Source organism: Pleurodeles waltl, chromosome 6, assembly GCF_031143425.1.
Source record: "Pleurodeles waltl isolate 20211129_DDA chromosome 6, aPleWal1.hap1.20221129, whole genome shotgun sequence".
Classification (NCBI taxonomy): domain Eukaryota; kingdom Metazoa; phylum Chordata; class Amphibia; order Caudata; family Salamandridae; genus Pleurodeles; species Pleurodeles waltl.
The window spans coordinates 1,671,617,542-1,671,634,526 of NC_090445.1; the positions used below are offsets into that span (position 1 = coordinate 1,671,617,542).

The window sequence follows — 16,985 nt, forward strand, 5'->3', positions numbered from 1 at the left end:
ATTTCACATTTCCAGATCTGGATATTAATTTTCGAAGGAGATATGGGTCACAAGATAAGGATCATAGTCTGGAGCCTGTGGTGTCCCCTCCCAATGCCAGACTTGCACAGAAGTGCTAAACTACCTCGTCAACCCCCAGATAAGGAAGTAAAGGTCTCCACATTGCTACTCAGTCTAGAGAGACTGCTCTCCTTGATTCTAAATTTGCTGGAATTTTTTTTAAGGAGGGACTCTATGTCCCTCCATTCTATGCCAGTCCACAACAATCTACTTAACTTTACACCACTCCACTACAAGCCACTTTCCTCCACTCTACTAACTATTTGCCAAGCAGAACAGCAGCCACACTGATGTAGAACATGGCTAAAAACATTGGCAAAGACAATAGCTCTTGCATAGGCAAGACCTACTGGACTTGACAATGCTTACTCTAATAAGGAGGCAGAAATGTGTGCAACAATGTTAGCATAAAATATGAAGTACAGCATAGCAAATACAATGTAAACATAATTATTATGTTATTTTGTATGTAGTACAAATGTAAAGTGCTGCTGTATAATCCAAGCTACTACATATATGAGTGTGTGAAGTGTCAGGTTTTTTCTCGCAAACTTCACGAACGTCTAAGGGAAACTGCAGCTTCAAAAGGTTACAAAGTTTTACACTGTCCCAACATTTGTGTGAAAATCAGAACTTTTGCAACAATTTCTGTTGCTTGCATTTTCCATCTGGCTCGATCTGAAGAGAGTAAAAATTGTATTGTAATGCAATGAAAATGATCTTGCAGTGTGCAGAAAAACTTTGCAAGGTGAGATAGATTTACTTAAAATAGTAAATCTTTGCAAACTTCACAAAGAGTAAAGACAGGAAACACTGCAAAACTTAGCAGGCATAAAATAAAAATAACAAAATGAAAACTTTGCACACTCCAAACTACATATTTCTTGCTCGGTTTTCTTCAACGAGATTTTTAACTCCCAATTAATTGTATGGGATTTCTAGTTCTACACTAAAACTACTACTTAGCTTAGCTTAAGCCTAGATTAAGAAGAATACCTCAGCAAGCATTTGACGTAGCACCGGCCATGGCAGATGCCTATTGTTCAGCTCTACCAATGTAAAACGAAACTTGTTGGACAAGGGAAGGCGCTATTAAACCAGATCAGGTAATCTATATCTGACGGTGGCTCAGACTACGTGCAGAGGGGTTTAGATTCAGCCCAAGCAGAGTGTCCTTGGGAAAGGTGGGCATCCTGATGTAGCATCACTGCCTTCAGGTATCGTGCCAAAGATAGGAGTCCAGACAATGGTTCACCCACTCACAGCCCAGGCGATGACCACGTACCACAGCACCGGAGCGCTCCTGGTGTGCCCCACTGCGCTAATGTGTCACATACCTGCATGTTGTGAGCAATCTCTTCCCTGTCGGACAATATCTGGGAGAGGTTCTTGGTTCCCAGAACATTCCTCAGTGTGGTCTGTGCCAGCAGCCGGGTGGCAGAGTCTGCGTTGGTGATGTTGGCTACAGCCAAGGTAGCATTTTGGACCCGGTAATAAACCACGCCATCCACACTGACCGTGACAGAATCTTTAGTGAGAACCTGGAGGGGAAAAAAGAAATATTTAGTACTTCAGTTGCTGGGCTTCCAAAATACCTGGAGAGGTCAGTTGCACTATCAAATAAACAGTACAACTTCAAATGTAGCCTAGCAAGGTACAATAAAAACTCTTATAAACGAAAGAGTGCATTCAAGAACTCTGGAGACTAATCATGCAGAGTCAGTGGTGGCCGCCACACATCTCAAGGGGGGAGCAGGTAGAGGGAGGGGGAGTGGGGGATTAGGGAAATAATAAACCCCCCCCCCCCAAAAAAAAAAAAAATATCTGTCCTGCCGTCGATGCTGACCACCCTGCTCCTCTTCTCTCCTGCTGGTGTCCCAGCAGACCCTGGGACACCAGCATAGGCTGCCAACGCAATCATGGTGCTGCTCTCATGCTACTCCTAGGATGTTAGCAGTGCCAAGATTGGTCTGAATGGCTTGCTCTGCCGCTCAGCCATTGCATGGGAGTCTGTGCTGATTCTCCAACCCGGCTGTGCGACACTGCTGAGTTGCAGGACCCTAAGTTCGCATGTCAGCTTGGCCGGCTTAAGACGACCGTCGAAACTGACATGCGCACTTTTAAGTGCACCCAACTCCTCCTCCCCCATCCTGTGGCCCAGCCCCACCCAGCACATAATGGCTCAGCCAGCAGCTGACAAATAAAACAATAGTAAAATATCATTTTATTTTTCAGCTGCTGGCTCTGAGCCAATGGGCAATGCTTCCCTGTTGCAGAGAAGCTGCCGACGCTCAGAGTAAATGTAAATGCTGATTAGGTGCTTTATTTATAGAGCTTAACGCCAACATCAGGCCTCTTATAGTGCTCTTAGCAGCTGCAGGTACGAAGATAGAGGCACTGGCAAAGTGGAGGGTTAGTACTGCAGTACACAATCTAAACAAGTGCTGCAGCCAGGTTTAGATCTCAAAGTCAACAAGATAAGCAACAACAGTCCTTACAGGAAGCACATTCTTTTATCGACAGGAGACATTTTTGTCGCTGGCTCATACAGACTCATTAAATCCAGGAACTGTGCGGGAGAGGGGATCAGGGCAAATACATTGGCAAGGGAAAATTGCCAAACCTGCAATGTTCTACATTTCCACTATAAATGGGCAAAAATAAAAAAAACTCACTCTAGACACAAGAGGTTGCCCTCCATTGTCTGTGCTGCAGTTTATGGAAAATAGTGTGAAAGGATTCTACAAATGTTTGTGGTGCTCATACACTGCAGTATTGCACACGCCATACCTGCCCCTAAGAAGGCGACCTTTGCAAACTGCCATTAATACGATGAACACAGTGAATATCACAACTAGTACTTTATAAAACCAGTATAGCGCCCACTGTAGGTGAGTCTAGGCTCTTCTGTACCTCTTGCGGCGGAATGTCAAACGAAATTGTTCTCATGTCCACTTTGATAAAGTTGTCCGTGCAGGGCAGGATGAAGAACAGACCTGGCGATGGAAGAAAGAGAGAGAGAAATGGTAAAAGATGCCCTGCAGAGCGCAGTGTTCAGTTCAGTGTTATTCAAAGCGCACTGAGGGGCGGGGTAAGACCCACAGGGGGTGACGTAGTATAATTACAGACTCCGGCTACATGCATCTTGCATCATTTCAGTGCTCAGGAGCAGATTCGCTGAGGAATCAGGCACTCTGGCCCTGTGTTTTCAAAGTGCCCATTCTGGATCCATATAGTCATAATACCAGTCTGCAGGGAATCAGCAGAACGACACTGCTGTACTGTGACTGCTGTTCGTAGACCCGTATGGGCTTCACACTGTGTACCCCCAAACCAAGCCCACATATAACCACGCTGTACCCTCGGACTTGCTGCTATGTGTCTATGTAAAGGGTGATCAATTGAACCGAATATGTTTCTGCCAATTCATTAATCACTGCAGAGTATAGCGGTAGCAAGGCCAGTACCAGGGGTATTAAAATGCAACACAGCTTGTACTCTTACTTGGCATCCTTTCAGGGTTCTGGGTGTTCAGGGGGGAGGGGCGTGTGTGTGTGTGTGTGTGTGTGTGTATATATATATATATATATATATATAAAAAAAAATAAAACCTAGTGGCGGACACCACTAGGTAGTTATAGTTAGGACCTAGTTCTATAGAAAAAGGGCGCAAGTTATAGTTACTTGAGATAACTCTAACTGTAACAGGTGAATTTCTATTCTTTTGTACGTTTAAAATGTGAGTCTAACTATATTGTCTCTGTAACCTTTGTTTTTTTCAGTGAATTTCTATGGAAGATGAAGCTCCTTCTCTGTGAGAGCAATATTTTCCTATGTTTCAGGAAACCTCTGCTTCCAGCAAGTGAGAAGATTTTTGACAGCTCTCACTTGATGGAACCGGAGGGTTTGCTCTAACTTTGTAGGAGTTGTCAAAGACCCTGCCAAATTAGAGCAAACAGCTATGTCCCGGGGGTGGGCAGGAGCCGGACCCGGGGGGGGGAAGGGAGGGGTAGTAGTGCCTAGGGCTATTATTGGCTCCTTGAGGGGGGCCATGTGACCCCCCCCCCCCCTCCATCGAGTATTGCCCTGGGGAGGTGGTGGTCCCCTGGGGCGGGGTCCAAAACGGACCCCACCCACTCATTGTCTTTCTTTAGCCCCAGGGGAGATGGTGGTACCTGGGGCTGCCAGGGGGGCAGCGCAACCCCCCTGAAGAGCATTTTACATTGGGCCCAGGGGGTGGCGGTCCCTGGGGTTTCGGGAGGGCTGCGTGCTCCCCGCATTCATTATAAATAAATCCCAGGGGTGGTGGCGGTCCCCGTAGCATCAAAATGTCCCTTGTGCCCGCCTCCTTTATTTCAAAATGCCCCAGTACATGGCCTACCCGGGGGCTTCATTAAAACATGTGCTGGAATCCACGCTTAAAAAAAAAAAAAAAAAAAGTTGTGAATTTGCAACTTCTGTGAATTTGCGAAAAAAATGTTTTTTAAAAGTGCTTTTTTGCACTGGCGGGGTTCCTCTGGGACCTCAGCACCAGAGCTAAAGGGTCAGGGTGTACCTACCCTGGCCTCTTTTCTTTTTTTCTCACTTTTTTCTGGGACTCGGCTGAAGCAGAGACCCAAGATTGCTGCCAGCACTTCCTGGTTTGAAGTGTTGGCAGCCAATCAGAGCTCTGCAGCTCAGTGCACAAGCTCTTCTTATTCACAAAGTAGTCGATAAGGATCCAGTGTCCTAGATATACACATTTATTTTCCATTTAATATCTCAAAAACTACTGAATGGCTTCACACCAAATAACCAAAAACACAATCTGCAGAACGAAATCTAGCTTTCTGGCAAATTTAGTGTAATTCCGTCCTTCAGTTTGGGCTGTTGTCTTGTTCAAAACTCTATGGGAATTAACATGGGGGACACACGTTTTATGACCCCTCTTTTTTTCTCACCCCTGATTAACCGATCACCCTGAAACTTCCCTTGTGCAAGAATTTTATGAAAAATCGTCAAATGGTGCCAAAGATCTAGGCGGGCCAAAAAATGCTTTTTCAATGGAAGCATAGTCTTAACTATAACTACCTAGTGGCGACCGGCACTAGGTATTATACACACACATATATATATATCTATTTATTTCAATACAGAGATACCAGGGCACTCCAGATAATGGTCCACAGTGAATAAAAGTCCAACGTTCCAGAAAGTAGTTTTCATCTGACAAAGGAGCTGCTCCTGCATACATATGTTTCTATGGTTTTGAACATAAGGAATTAAAGATCTTTGTCAGATGAAAACTACTTTCTGTAACGTTGGACTTTTATTCACTGTGGACCATTATCTGGAGTGCCCTGGTATCTCTGTATTGAGAAAACACACACACACACACACACACACACACACACACACACACACACACACACACCCCCCCCCCCCCCCCCCCACCCACCCCACCCCCCCACCCCCACCCCACCCCCCCACCCCCACCCCCCAACCCCACCCCCCCCTCCCCTCCTCAGCCAGATGTCTTTATCCACTGAGCTGTTTGAGTGTCAATTATATTTTTGTATATTTACATATTTTTGGCCAGTGCCAGCGGTATTAAAAATGCAAAGCCCAAGTAGCAGCTTCTACTCTTAACTTTTACCTCCAAGGCTACTTAGGTCTGCAGTCCAAAGCATACATGCATAACTATATATATATTTATCACCGAAAAAAACAAAGGTTACAGAGACCTTATAGTTAGGTTCTGAATTTACTCGCATTAAACTGTAGACACTTAGCGCTTGTGTCCTAAGGTAACTATAAGTCATGCCGCCTCCATGCACAGCTTTTTCTTCAATAATTTGTCTGCTAATGTTTCATTTATATTATTAATGACATCATAGAAGTTGTCATGAGTGCTGTAATAACTGGGGTAATTAGCAGTGCATGGCGAGAGCACGAGTTATAGTTATTTTAGGGCATGAGATATAGTTACTTGAAATAACTAACTGTAACTGCTGAATTTCTATGGTTTTGTGCGAGTAAATTCAGAACCTAGCTAGAACACCCTGTAACCTTTGTTTTTTTTCAGTGACTTTTTATGTTTTTTTTTTTTTTTTTTTTTAAAGTAAAGTCATTTTAATTATTATATTTTAATCCAACCACTGCTGCGCAGGGCTTTCGGCCATACGTGGTGGGGGTTGGTCGCAGGGACTGTTCTGCAGCCAGGCCCAGGCCCAAGTCCAAGCCCCTACAACCACCCAAATCTGCATTGTGCATGGCCTTCCGCCACATGCGGTGGAGGCTGGCTGAAGGGCCTGGCCTGCGGACAGGCCCTGCGGCTAACCCCCTATAATTACCCATCCCTGTGTCGTTTCTTGCCCACTTTTTCTGCCTTTCTGCTTGTTTCTTGTCTCTCTCGGTGTGAGTATGTCTCTGGGTGTGGGACTGTCTTTCTGGGTGTGACAGTGATTGCGAGAGTGCGTCTAGGTGTGTGAGTGTCTAGATGTGACAGTGACTTCGGGAGTGTCTTTACAGGTGCGAGATTGAGTGCCTGCCTGGATGTGAAAGTGGGTGTGAGAGTGTTTCTCTGGGTATGACTGTATGTGAGAGTGTGTCTCTGAGTGTGAGAGTGTCTCTCTGCATGTGAGAGTGGGTGTGAGAGTCTCTCTGGCTGAAACAGTGCATGTGAGAGTCTATCTAGGGTGAGACTAAATGTGTCAATGTGTCTCTGGGTGTGAGAGTGGGTGTGACTATCTTTCTGGGTGTGACAATGTATGTGTGTTTGTTTCTAGGTGTCTCTCTGGCTCTGAAAGGGGTGTGGCAGTGTCCGTGTCACTGTGCGAGTGTATGTGACTGTGTGTGCCTGGGTGTGACAGTGAGTGTGTCTTTCTGTAAGAGTGGGTGTCACAGTTTTTCTCTGAGTGCGAGAGTGAATGTGAGAGTGTTGGTGTAGGTGTGAGAGTGGATGTGACAGCATCTCTCCGAGTGTGAGAGCAAATGCAAGGGTATCTGGTGGTTGAGTAGGTGTATGTGTATATATATATATATATATATATATATATATATATATATATATATATATTTTTTTTTTTTTTTTTTTACGTTTTGCGAGATCCGCGGATTCACACCAGGGGCTGCGCTGAGCCCCGCGGGTGGATCTGCGGATCTCACGAAACGTAAAAAAAATATGTTTTTGGGCATTTCAAGTATATTATTTAGTGCTTAATCACAACTATATCACCCCCATGGGGTCAGGCAAACTGTACCCTTGCCCTGTCAGCTCCATTGCCCCCTACATTTCAGCCCCGGGGACTGTTTCCTGACAACATTAAATGGCACCCACAACATTTCTGTCAGGTTGCAGCCAGCCAATCAGATTCTTCCGGATTGACCCGCTTCCCTGTATATCTATATGTTTGGCCTTCAATTACTCAAAAATTACTAAACGGATTTACACCAAACCACAAACAGCGTAATCTGCGTAAGAGCATCTATCTTCCTGCCAAATTTAGTGTAATTCTGTTCAACATTTTAGACTGAAGGAGTGTATAAAGACCCTATGGAAAAATGAATGGGGAGAACCCATTTTGGGACCCCTCTTTTTCTCAGCCCCCGCTTGACGGGTCACCACTCAAAACTTTTAAGACAGCAGCTGAACTGACCAAAGTATAACTTTTGAAAATGTCGTCAAGCGGCGCCAAAATTTTAGGCAAAACAAATAATGCTCTGTCTATGGAAACTAGGTCCTCACTATAACTACCTAGTGGTGACTGCCACTAGGTGATAAATATATATATAATAATAATAACATACATACATACAGCAGGCTTTAGATAGATAGATGGATAGATTATACTATAGTTGCGTATAGGGCCTTTAAACCAGCTTTGTCCACTGGCATGTTTGAATGTCAATCATATTATTGTTAGGCCCGCCACGTTCTGCTCTTGCATAATGGTCACCTCTGAAGAAAAGGAAGCCACTTATACAGTTTTAGATAAAGATTCCACAAACATTGATTCAGCCAAAAGACGGGAGCCAACACCTGACCTACTGGCTTTGTTAATGCATGTTTCTTTTGGAAGCTCGCTCTGCCCAGAGGCCATTTTATGCAATCTGCCTACAACGGCATTAACAAACAAGCATTTACAATGCATCGGGTCTCGCGTTTGCTCATGTTAGAGCTGATCGCGATATAAACTCCTAACCCGACTTTTCACCTATCGGGCAAAAGTGCATTTATGTACATAACCCGAAAAAGTGAAATCAAGTATGTAAAGCGCTCGACTTCTGCCAAGCGAGATCGGGCTCGTAAATTAGAGAAAAAAAAGTCCACGAGCCCAATGGAAAACAGCGAGCCTCACATGTTTTCTGTACTTGGTCGCTGCGCTGGAGGAGGGCTAGCCACCGGAAAAGGCATGACATATGCGTGCCTTCGACTAATGAAAGCAAGCAGATTTTATTAGGGAAGCCCACCAACCAATAAAAAACACTGACGTGAAGTTGACAGGGGCTCTGAGCCCTTTTCTAAATACAAAAGAGTCTTGCTGCGAAACGCATGCGCGAGCGCATGCAACGCAGGCTCGACCCTAAAAAGGGCTTTCAAAAAACACCTTTGGTGCACTAGGGGACACAGCTTTACCTGGCACTGTGCGATAAAACTGCAAATGCTTTGCCATCACTGCTTTTTAGTTCACTCTGTCTATAAAGAGTGAAATTAATGTATACCTCTACATGGAATGCAGGTCCTGAGACCAAACATGATAGTGAAATGTCTCTTTCCAATGTTAGAAGACAGAACATATATGACAGCCGACGTGGGGGTGGGTAGTAAGCGCTATATAAACGTTACTTTAGAATACATACAATAAAAAGGCTTCTGAGATCTATAATACCGTTGTGTACCTTCAGGTGGAACAGAGGTGAGGAGGACGTGAGAGACAGAGAGACTGCTCAGGGATGGGGCTACCCTAAAACAGCACGTGAAGTGTTGCATAGTTTCTGCTAATGTCACCATCTGCTTTCTTGTGTTTGTTGTTGTTATGTAAGCAAAATGCCCTTTTGCACCTCTGGGTATTAATGTGTAACTGCCTACAAGCATCAGAGCCATCCAAAGATATACCAGAGAACAGTAATGACAGCTGTGATACAGATGCGCTTTGGAAGGCAGCAAACACAACTATACACCTCCTGAACCACACTTTCTTATAAACACCACAAGAGGAAAGGCCACGAAGAGGTGTTAAGCTATGAGCAATGTCTAGGGCAATGGGCAACTCCATTGCCACTATTCTAAAACCCAACAAGCTCTCCCTCCTGTACTGCACATGATATAAAAAAATACAATAATCATTCTTCGGCCTGATGTAAAACAAGTCCGAACGAGAAGACAGAGATGAACCGAGATAAAGTGCTGCCAGGACAATACGGATGGCGCTTACGTGCTCTAGAATTGATTAATACAACATTACATCATACATTAAGTCAAGACTGAGCCAACCAGAGTGCTCATACGTCTGACCTCACTCCAAAAGATGCAGTCTAGTCTGATCGGACAACCACAAACCACCAGCATGGAAAACCACAACCGTAGGTCTATGTGGGCAGGACAAAGCAAACAATGTGCGGGCTTCAATTTAACACTTCCTGATGATGCCTAGGAAAGGTGGTTGTGCGTCTGAGGTTGCTTGCCGCCCAAGATGACCATGGTTTGGGCTTTAAAGTTGAGTCTGATAGTCTGTGGATGATCTCTAATCTACCACAACGAAACATGAAAGAACTAGCATGGATGATGAAATGCTAATTACAGACGAATCATGGTGGAACTAGGATGGATGATGAAATGCAAATTACAGCAGATCTCCTCGGTAGTTCAAAAAAAGAATCTGCAAGCATTTTTCTCAAAGCCTTGATATAAAAACCACCATAAACGATGAGAATATCACGAATCGCTGATGAATTCCATCACTGCACAGAAGCAAAAGTGCCTTTATGAGCTAACAAAATGCTGGATGAATTGCACCCTACCGACAAATGCCTGCAAATATACCTCCCGCCGGGCACCTTCTGCACAGTACTCTATGCAAACAAATCACGTGCAATAAACTTTTGATGCCACCCCAACACAGCCTAACCTCTTTTTTTTATCAACCCAAGCCTTACAGTGCTAGCGCCCGAGACCCTTCCAAAAGTTACGACATGGACTATTTGGTGTTGCTCCATCAGACACACATGCTGGTCCCGCTATGGATCCTGAACCAGCTCCCCTCGCTGCCTGGTCGCTCTGCTCTGCCAACTCTGCTGTGCGCAGAGTGCAGGTTGGGCCATCACCCTCCTTTGTCTTAACCTGTTGCCACTAATGCTGGGCGTTAGGCCCCCGCCGACTTCCCACCTTTTCCCCCCGCCTTTTTCCCCACCCGTCCTCCTCCCACTGCACCCCTCCCACCCAAGGACCTTCTTAATCGCGGTCCCTGCATGACTGTGCAACTGGTGTGCCACCTGCGCACCGAAGGCATGCCAAAAGCAAGCCAGTCTGTGCCTGAACTATGCCCAGCACCAGGAACCCTGGCTCTTCCACCATCCGCCAATACTCTGCAGTCAAGCTCCGGGACCTGGCCCCCAGGACCCAAGACACCAACTGCTGCACCATCTCCCCCTGGTTGGACCATTCGCCTGCCCCAAATGCCACTTAACCTGCTACACTGATATCTCCACAGGCCCCCCACTGCCACCCTCAAAGCCCGAGAAACAACTCCACTGCATACTGCTCAATGCAAGATCGCACTGCAAAGACACCATAACCACCCTCAGCACGGACTTGCTGTTCATCACGGAGACCTAGATCACACTCGCTTTGGCCCCCGACATCACATGCACCACCCCGCAAGGCTACAAGCTTATCCACAAAGACCGCCACAATAAGCATGGAGGAGGCATCGCCATCATGCATAAGGACAACCTCCCTTGTACCTCCTTCGAGGAAGAGACGTCTCACCTCATGGAACACCTTAAGTTCCTTATCCACATCAACGCCAGCTCAACCATCAGGGGAACCCTCGTGTACAGACCCCCGGGTCCCCGCCGTCTGCAAGCCCATCGACGGCTTCATCGCTCCCCTGACCATCGACTCGACACACTACATATTTTTAGGAGTTCTCAATTTCCACTTAGGCGACCCCAAGGACCACAACTCCACCAACCTCCTGGACACCCTAAGCAACCTCGGTCTCAAACAACTAGTCACCAGCCCCCACACACCGCAGGACACATCCTGGACCCAATGTTTACATCAAGCAATAAAATTAATTTTTTCCACACAACAGAGCGCACATGGATAGGGGAGATAAGCCGTGCTTTACAATTCTAATGGTTGATTGATTGATTGACTGACACAAAGACTTCCAAACTCCAACACAAATCACCGTGGCCAGCCACGGGCATGCCCATTGTGTTGGGTAGGTGGACAACCCCTCTCCGGGTCAGCAGTGTTGAGTCATTGAATACACAGTCGCAGGGCAAGGCATTTGGTTATATTGCACTATGTCTCCAACAAATGGTGATAAGAGAGCTGCTATGTTGCCAACTGAAACCATACTCACCCTATTTTATGGAAATTATATTTTAAGAAAGAGTGCACAGGCTTCTGAAGAAAAAAATCGACTTCCAGAGTTATGAAAAGTGTGGATTTATTGGAAAAAATGGTCCTGCAGACCCTGTGCATTGTACGGGCATGCACAGGTAGTTGAGGGTCCGAGAAAATAAATGGAAATTCTGCACCATTGAGAAACCTTTATTTCAGCCAAGACGTTCAACTTCCTAGCACTCCCCATAGAATTTACTTGTATGACCTACATTACAAAATGGTTACCCTAGGGGGAATGCATGTGAATTATCCATGAACCGGCAGACCAGTGACCATGATTTGCAGTGACTGCAAACTAATGTATCCGTGCCTTTTACTGAGCACATCCCCCTCGACATGAGCCTGCCGCGCTCCGCTTTTTAAATGTTTTTCATTACTCTTCCCTCTTTTGTAATAAGCGGACAAAAGAATCTAATTTGAGGCCTAATCCGCTATCGCTGGTTGACCAGTTAGCAATCATGATGGATGGACGCCATCTTGCACATATGACGACAGTACGCCGCTGCACTCACCAGGCCCCTTGGCGCCTCCCCGCAGGATGCGGCCCAGCCTGAAGATGATGGCTCGCTCATACTCCTTGACGATCTGCAAAGAGAAGTCATTTTATGAATGCAGGATTGAACCACAGACAGCTCACAGCACAAGATGGATATATGTGGGACATTTCAGAGAGCATTGCTTCATAACTGTGGCAGCTGTAAACACAGACACTAATCAGACGGGGTACGTTTGTCGGCAACAACAGCAAATGAGTGATGTGCCAAAACTGAATCATTTACCGTAACATGGATGTATGCATCTGTATATGTATCTAGGAACCTATATAGTGCAAGCCTAGCTGGGCAGCGATGGAGCTCAGTACAATGATGCTGGGAAACAAGGCAGCGGGGGATTTACACACATCATATTTTATACATATTAACAATTTACAGATGTAGAGACCAGGTGTAAGGGAATAAGATTGTTGATGTACTTTGAGTAAATACTGACTGCTGCTTTTTATGTACAGAAGGACTTGCACTGTCACCAAACTTATCTGAAACCAGTTCAAATAAGCATGACAGGGGTCTCCCAATTCCTGTTTTTTTAGGTCGAGGCTACCAGACAGGACTAGCAGTCTGGATGCAAAGGAACTACTGTGGGCTTACTAAGGACTTACACTGGCTTACAGCCTGTCCATTGCTTACTTTTGATTTGCTTGATTACCACTCTGTTTACTTGCTTGTTATTCAATAGCTTACCTTGTCCAAGCTTCTCCATCTTGTGTTTGTACCTCCGCTGGAGAATATCCTCCTTACCATCTTTCCGATTGGCTGGCTTCTAATCTTCTACTGCTCACTTTTAGGGAAACTATTTTTTTTGTAAGCACTCCCAAGAGTGCACATGTTTTCTAGCTCTTTCCCTCACATGCTTCACCGCGCCCCACACAGGAAAACACCTTCCTCATAATCCACGCTGCTGTACCCCTTGTGTTGCAAGGTCTCTTACGTGTGCTTGTCCGGCATTCCTTGTAGCCCCAATGCTTCATGTTGCTTTCAAGCAGTATGCTTCTCCCCCTCTCCACCCCCATGTTGCTCTCTCTCATTTGCAGCTTTTCCAAGCCACCAGCCACTCCCTGTAGTTCCCCAACTCCCTCCTCCTTTGCCCCTACCTACCGTCTTTTTTTTTGTTTTAAATTATTTAAAAAAATTATTTTTCTTGCAGAGGGCTAGGCATCAAACTGCTATTGCAGCAGCGGCCGCCACAAATCTTAAGGGGAGGGGTGGGGGTAGGGACAAGGGTGAAAAATAAAAAAATAATAATAAAAAAACCTGACCTTTATCCTGTGGCCGCAGCCTAATCCTGGCGCGTTGCTCCTCTGGTCTTCTTGTTGTGTTCCAGCATTCGCTCAGACACCAGCTCAGGCTCCCCAGCAATCGTGGCGCTGCTTACATGCTAAACATAATATGTAAGCAGCATCAGGATTGTTCTGAGTGGCTCAGAATGCCGCTCAGACACAAGACTGGGGTCTGTGCAGTTTCTCCAGCCCAGCGGTGTGCATGTGTGTTTTGCTGGCCTGAGACAGCCGGCCAAACACACATGCGTACTTAGTGCACTCTCCCCTCCTCCCCCCTCACACCTCCCAGAGCCCAGCACTGCTCCACCCTGAACACACTGTTGGCTGATCATTAAATATCGTTTTATCTTTCATTTCCTGGCTTAGCCAGGGGGCGAGGCTCCTTCGACGTTGCGAAGGAGCCACCCCTGTGCTATTGGCCTCTCCTAAAATAGTGCTTTTACACAACTTATTTTTCATTTTTTTTTATTTTTTATCTAATGATCCATCTTGAATAGTTACATTTTTAAAAAAGTAGCATCCAGATCATTTTGTAGACAGTCATGTGGAATGATGCATGTGTGTGCCTAAAAAGCAAGACTCACCCCAGTGGCTGCATTATTGCTATTTTTGTTTTTTGCTTTAAGACAATGCTGTAACGCATCCTAGGAAGGGCCAGACTAAGCCAAGAGGCCCTTAAGACTTGTTATTTTATATCTGCAAAGCTATTATATCAATATTTCTGATTGGCTGGTTGAAAACCCTTAACTTAAAAATGTTATTTTCTTTGAAAATTCTGAGCAAAATACACAAATGATATCAAATAGATCCGAGTACATGGAGGCATGCATTTAAAATTTACAGTGGTTTTGCATCTGAAAGACACAGTGTCATACCATTACAAGATGTTTAAGCATCATCTTAGCACATGGTAAAGATAATGTCTAGTGATTGTGGTTGTATTACAATTCCTTTGCTACAGCACGTAAGTATTGGCTAAACTATTGAAATATTGCCTCATCCCACTAACACTGATGGCTATAGCAGACATCTTGGCTCTCATTTACTAAAGGTTATGCAGGAGCTCACATAACAATTGAATTTAGCGGTGCACACATGGGCCTTTACAATAGTAAGTGAATTGCCACTAGCTTTTGCGTTCCTTTGAATTGTGTGGATGCCCATCAGAGCTTTGCAACCATCAGATACTGGAAAACTCAGTCAACTTTATTTATAAGTAGATATTTACCTTACAATACAGAAATAAAGTGTCCTTTGTTAATTTGTGTGAGAGGGGGTCATATGACACATAGCATATAACTAGAAATAATTTATGATAATGAAGAAAGCAGAGTAAGCGCAATTTGAAGGCACAGAGCGCAACAGGCCATCACCTGTTGAGACAACCTAGGATTCTCCTATTCCTACCCTTTTTTTGTGGCTCCTCTTTTTACACTTGCCCTAACCAGTGGATACCGACAGTGTTTAATTTGAGCCGGTGGTTTTCAGGTGCTCGGCACCAGCACTTAATTGTAATCACCATCACTAAGGACAGCCTGCCACATGGTGTCGCTGTCTATCCAAATTAGAGATGAGTACAACAACGGTTGTCAATATACATTAAAAAAGACTAATACCTGTGGCCCAAACCATTCTTATAGCTTCAGGGACCTTGAATAGTTTGAATTGTCACACTTGTAGGAGTGTGATGCTTAGTAGTTATGTTGGTAGTGTAATTGGCAGTGTTGGCAGGGGCCACGGGTGGCCCAAGCTACAGTTGACTCCTGATGACAGCCCTGCCACTTATGCTTTCACAAGCTAAGCACCTGGGTATTGGATACAGACTGCCCTTTGCCAGTTCCCACCTACTTTTCACATCCAGGGTGTGTGGTTGGGAAAAGATGAAGATAGAAGAGTGGGGGAGAGAGCACACATGGTCTCTGTTGGTAACAGACTATCAGGGGATGTACAAATTGATTGCATGGGAGCATTTGTCTAGTCGTTGATTTCCAGAGCTGAACCAGCACTTGATTGACAGGAAGCTTACTGACCCCAGGGAACTTGCCAAAGAAGAGGGGTGGGGGGAGGTCAAGGGAGACACAGACAGGTCCCAGGTTAAAGGGGGAAGCAAAATGTTCCCATGTCCCTTCTGACGGGAAAGAGGGAGGGTTTGGTGAGAGGTAGCCCAGAGCACACCATTTTCAACCCCACTGGTTTGAATGTTCTCAGCAAGGACACATGAAAAGGGACTCGGTCCTAAGAAACCTCCCACTGGAGGCCCCTCTACAGGGGTGGCCAATGTGGCCTTTGGGGGGGGGGGGAGAGGGGGTGGGAGGGGTTAATCCATAGACAATACCATAATCGCCCTTAGATGGGAGGTGATCTCAGAGGGTGAGATGGTGATCCCACAGGGTGAGATTTGTCACATCCACCAGGTAAAAGTGGAAGGGGTCCTAGTCCCTGCTCTGAGGGACACCGGGGCTAGCTTGACCATGGTTGTGGGAGGGCTAGTTTCCCAAGAGCAGTAAACCGGCCAGGAGTGTGCAGTGACTCCAGCCAATGGTCATGACATTTTCCTGCTATGGCTCTGGTGTCCTTACAGTGGGATGGGGAGGTGACCCAGAGAAGAGTCATAGTTAGTTCCCAGATGCCCGTAGACTGAATTCTGGGGAATAAGTTACCCCTGGTGTCAGGGGAACTGGGATGGGTGGCTGCCAAGGATGCTTTACCTGTTCAGTTTTCTGGGGTACCACTCCAGAGTGGGAGCTACAGGACCTCAGCAACAGGGACAGGAGGAGGGAGAAAGCCCATCCCTGTCCTCTGCTAAGCCTGAAGGTACAGACCCTGAGTTGAGTGACTGGTCTCAAGATACCACCCCTGAAATGGAGGGCTGGGGGAGTAGAAAATCGGTGCAAGGCACCTGCGGCTACTGCCTCCCACTTTTCAAAACCACTGAGGCTAGAGACTCCGGGTGGTCGGAGGCCTGGCTCTTGTCCCAGACTACTTCCAGTGGCCTCTCTGGGTTTCTGTTCTTGTGGTCAGAGTTTTCCCTGGGTTGGGAACGAAGTAGGACTGTAGGAAGTTGGCTCTGTATGTGCTATTTCAAAGTAAGGAATAGCATGCACAGAGTCCAAGGGTTCCCCTTAGAGGTAAGATAGTGGCAAAAAGAGATAATACTAATGCTCTATTTTGTGGTAGTGTGGTCGAGCAGTAGGCTTATCCAAGGAGTAGTGTTAAGCATTTGTTGTACATACACATAGACAATAAATGAGGTACACACACTCAGAGACAAATCCAGCCAATAGGTTTTTATATAGAAAAATATCTTTTCTTAGTTTATTTTAAGAACCACAGGTTCAAATTCTACATGTAATATCTCATTCGAAAGGTATTACAGGTAAGTACTTTAGGAACTTCAAATCATCAAAATTGCATGTATACTTTTCAAGTTATTCACAAATAGCTGTTTTAAAAGTGGACACTTAGTGCAAT

General features: G+C 45.6%; 1 protein-coding gene across 2 annotated transcripts in view; it reads right to left on the reverse strand.

The window, feature by feature from the left end:
• STOM (stomatin) overlaps nt 1-16,985 on the reverse strand; it is a 129,635-nt gene that overhangs the window by 25,998 nt on the left and 86,652 nt on the right. For both annotated transcript variants that reach the window (XM_069241663.1, XM_069241662.1), the window contains exons 3-5: nt 12,190-12,262; nt 2,974-3,056; nt 1,398-1,601 (exon numbers count right to left, since the gene is read on the reverse strand). In XM_069241663.1, the coding sequence (XP_069097764.1) occupies nt 1,398-1,601; nt 2,974-3,056; nt 12,190-12,262 (360 nt within the window). The remainder of the gene's footprint in view (nt 1-1,397; nt 1,602-2,973; nt 3,057-12,189; nt 12,263-16,985) is intronic.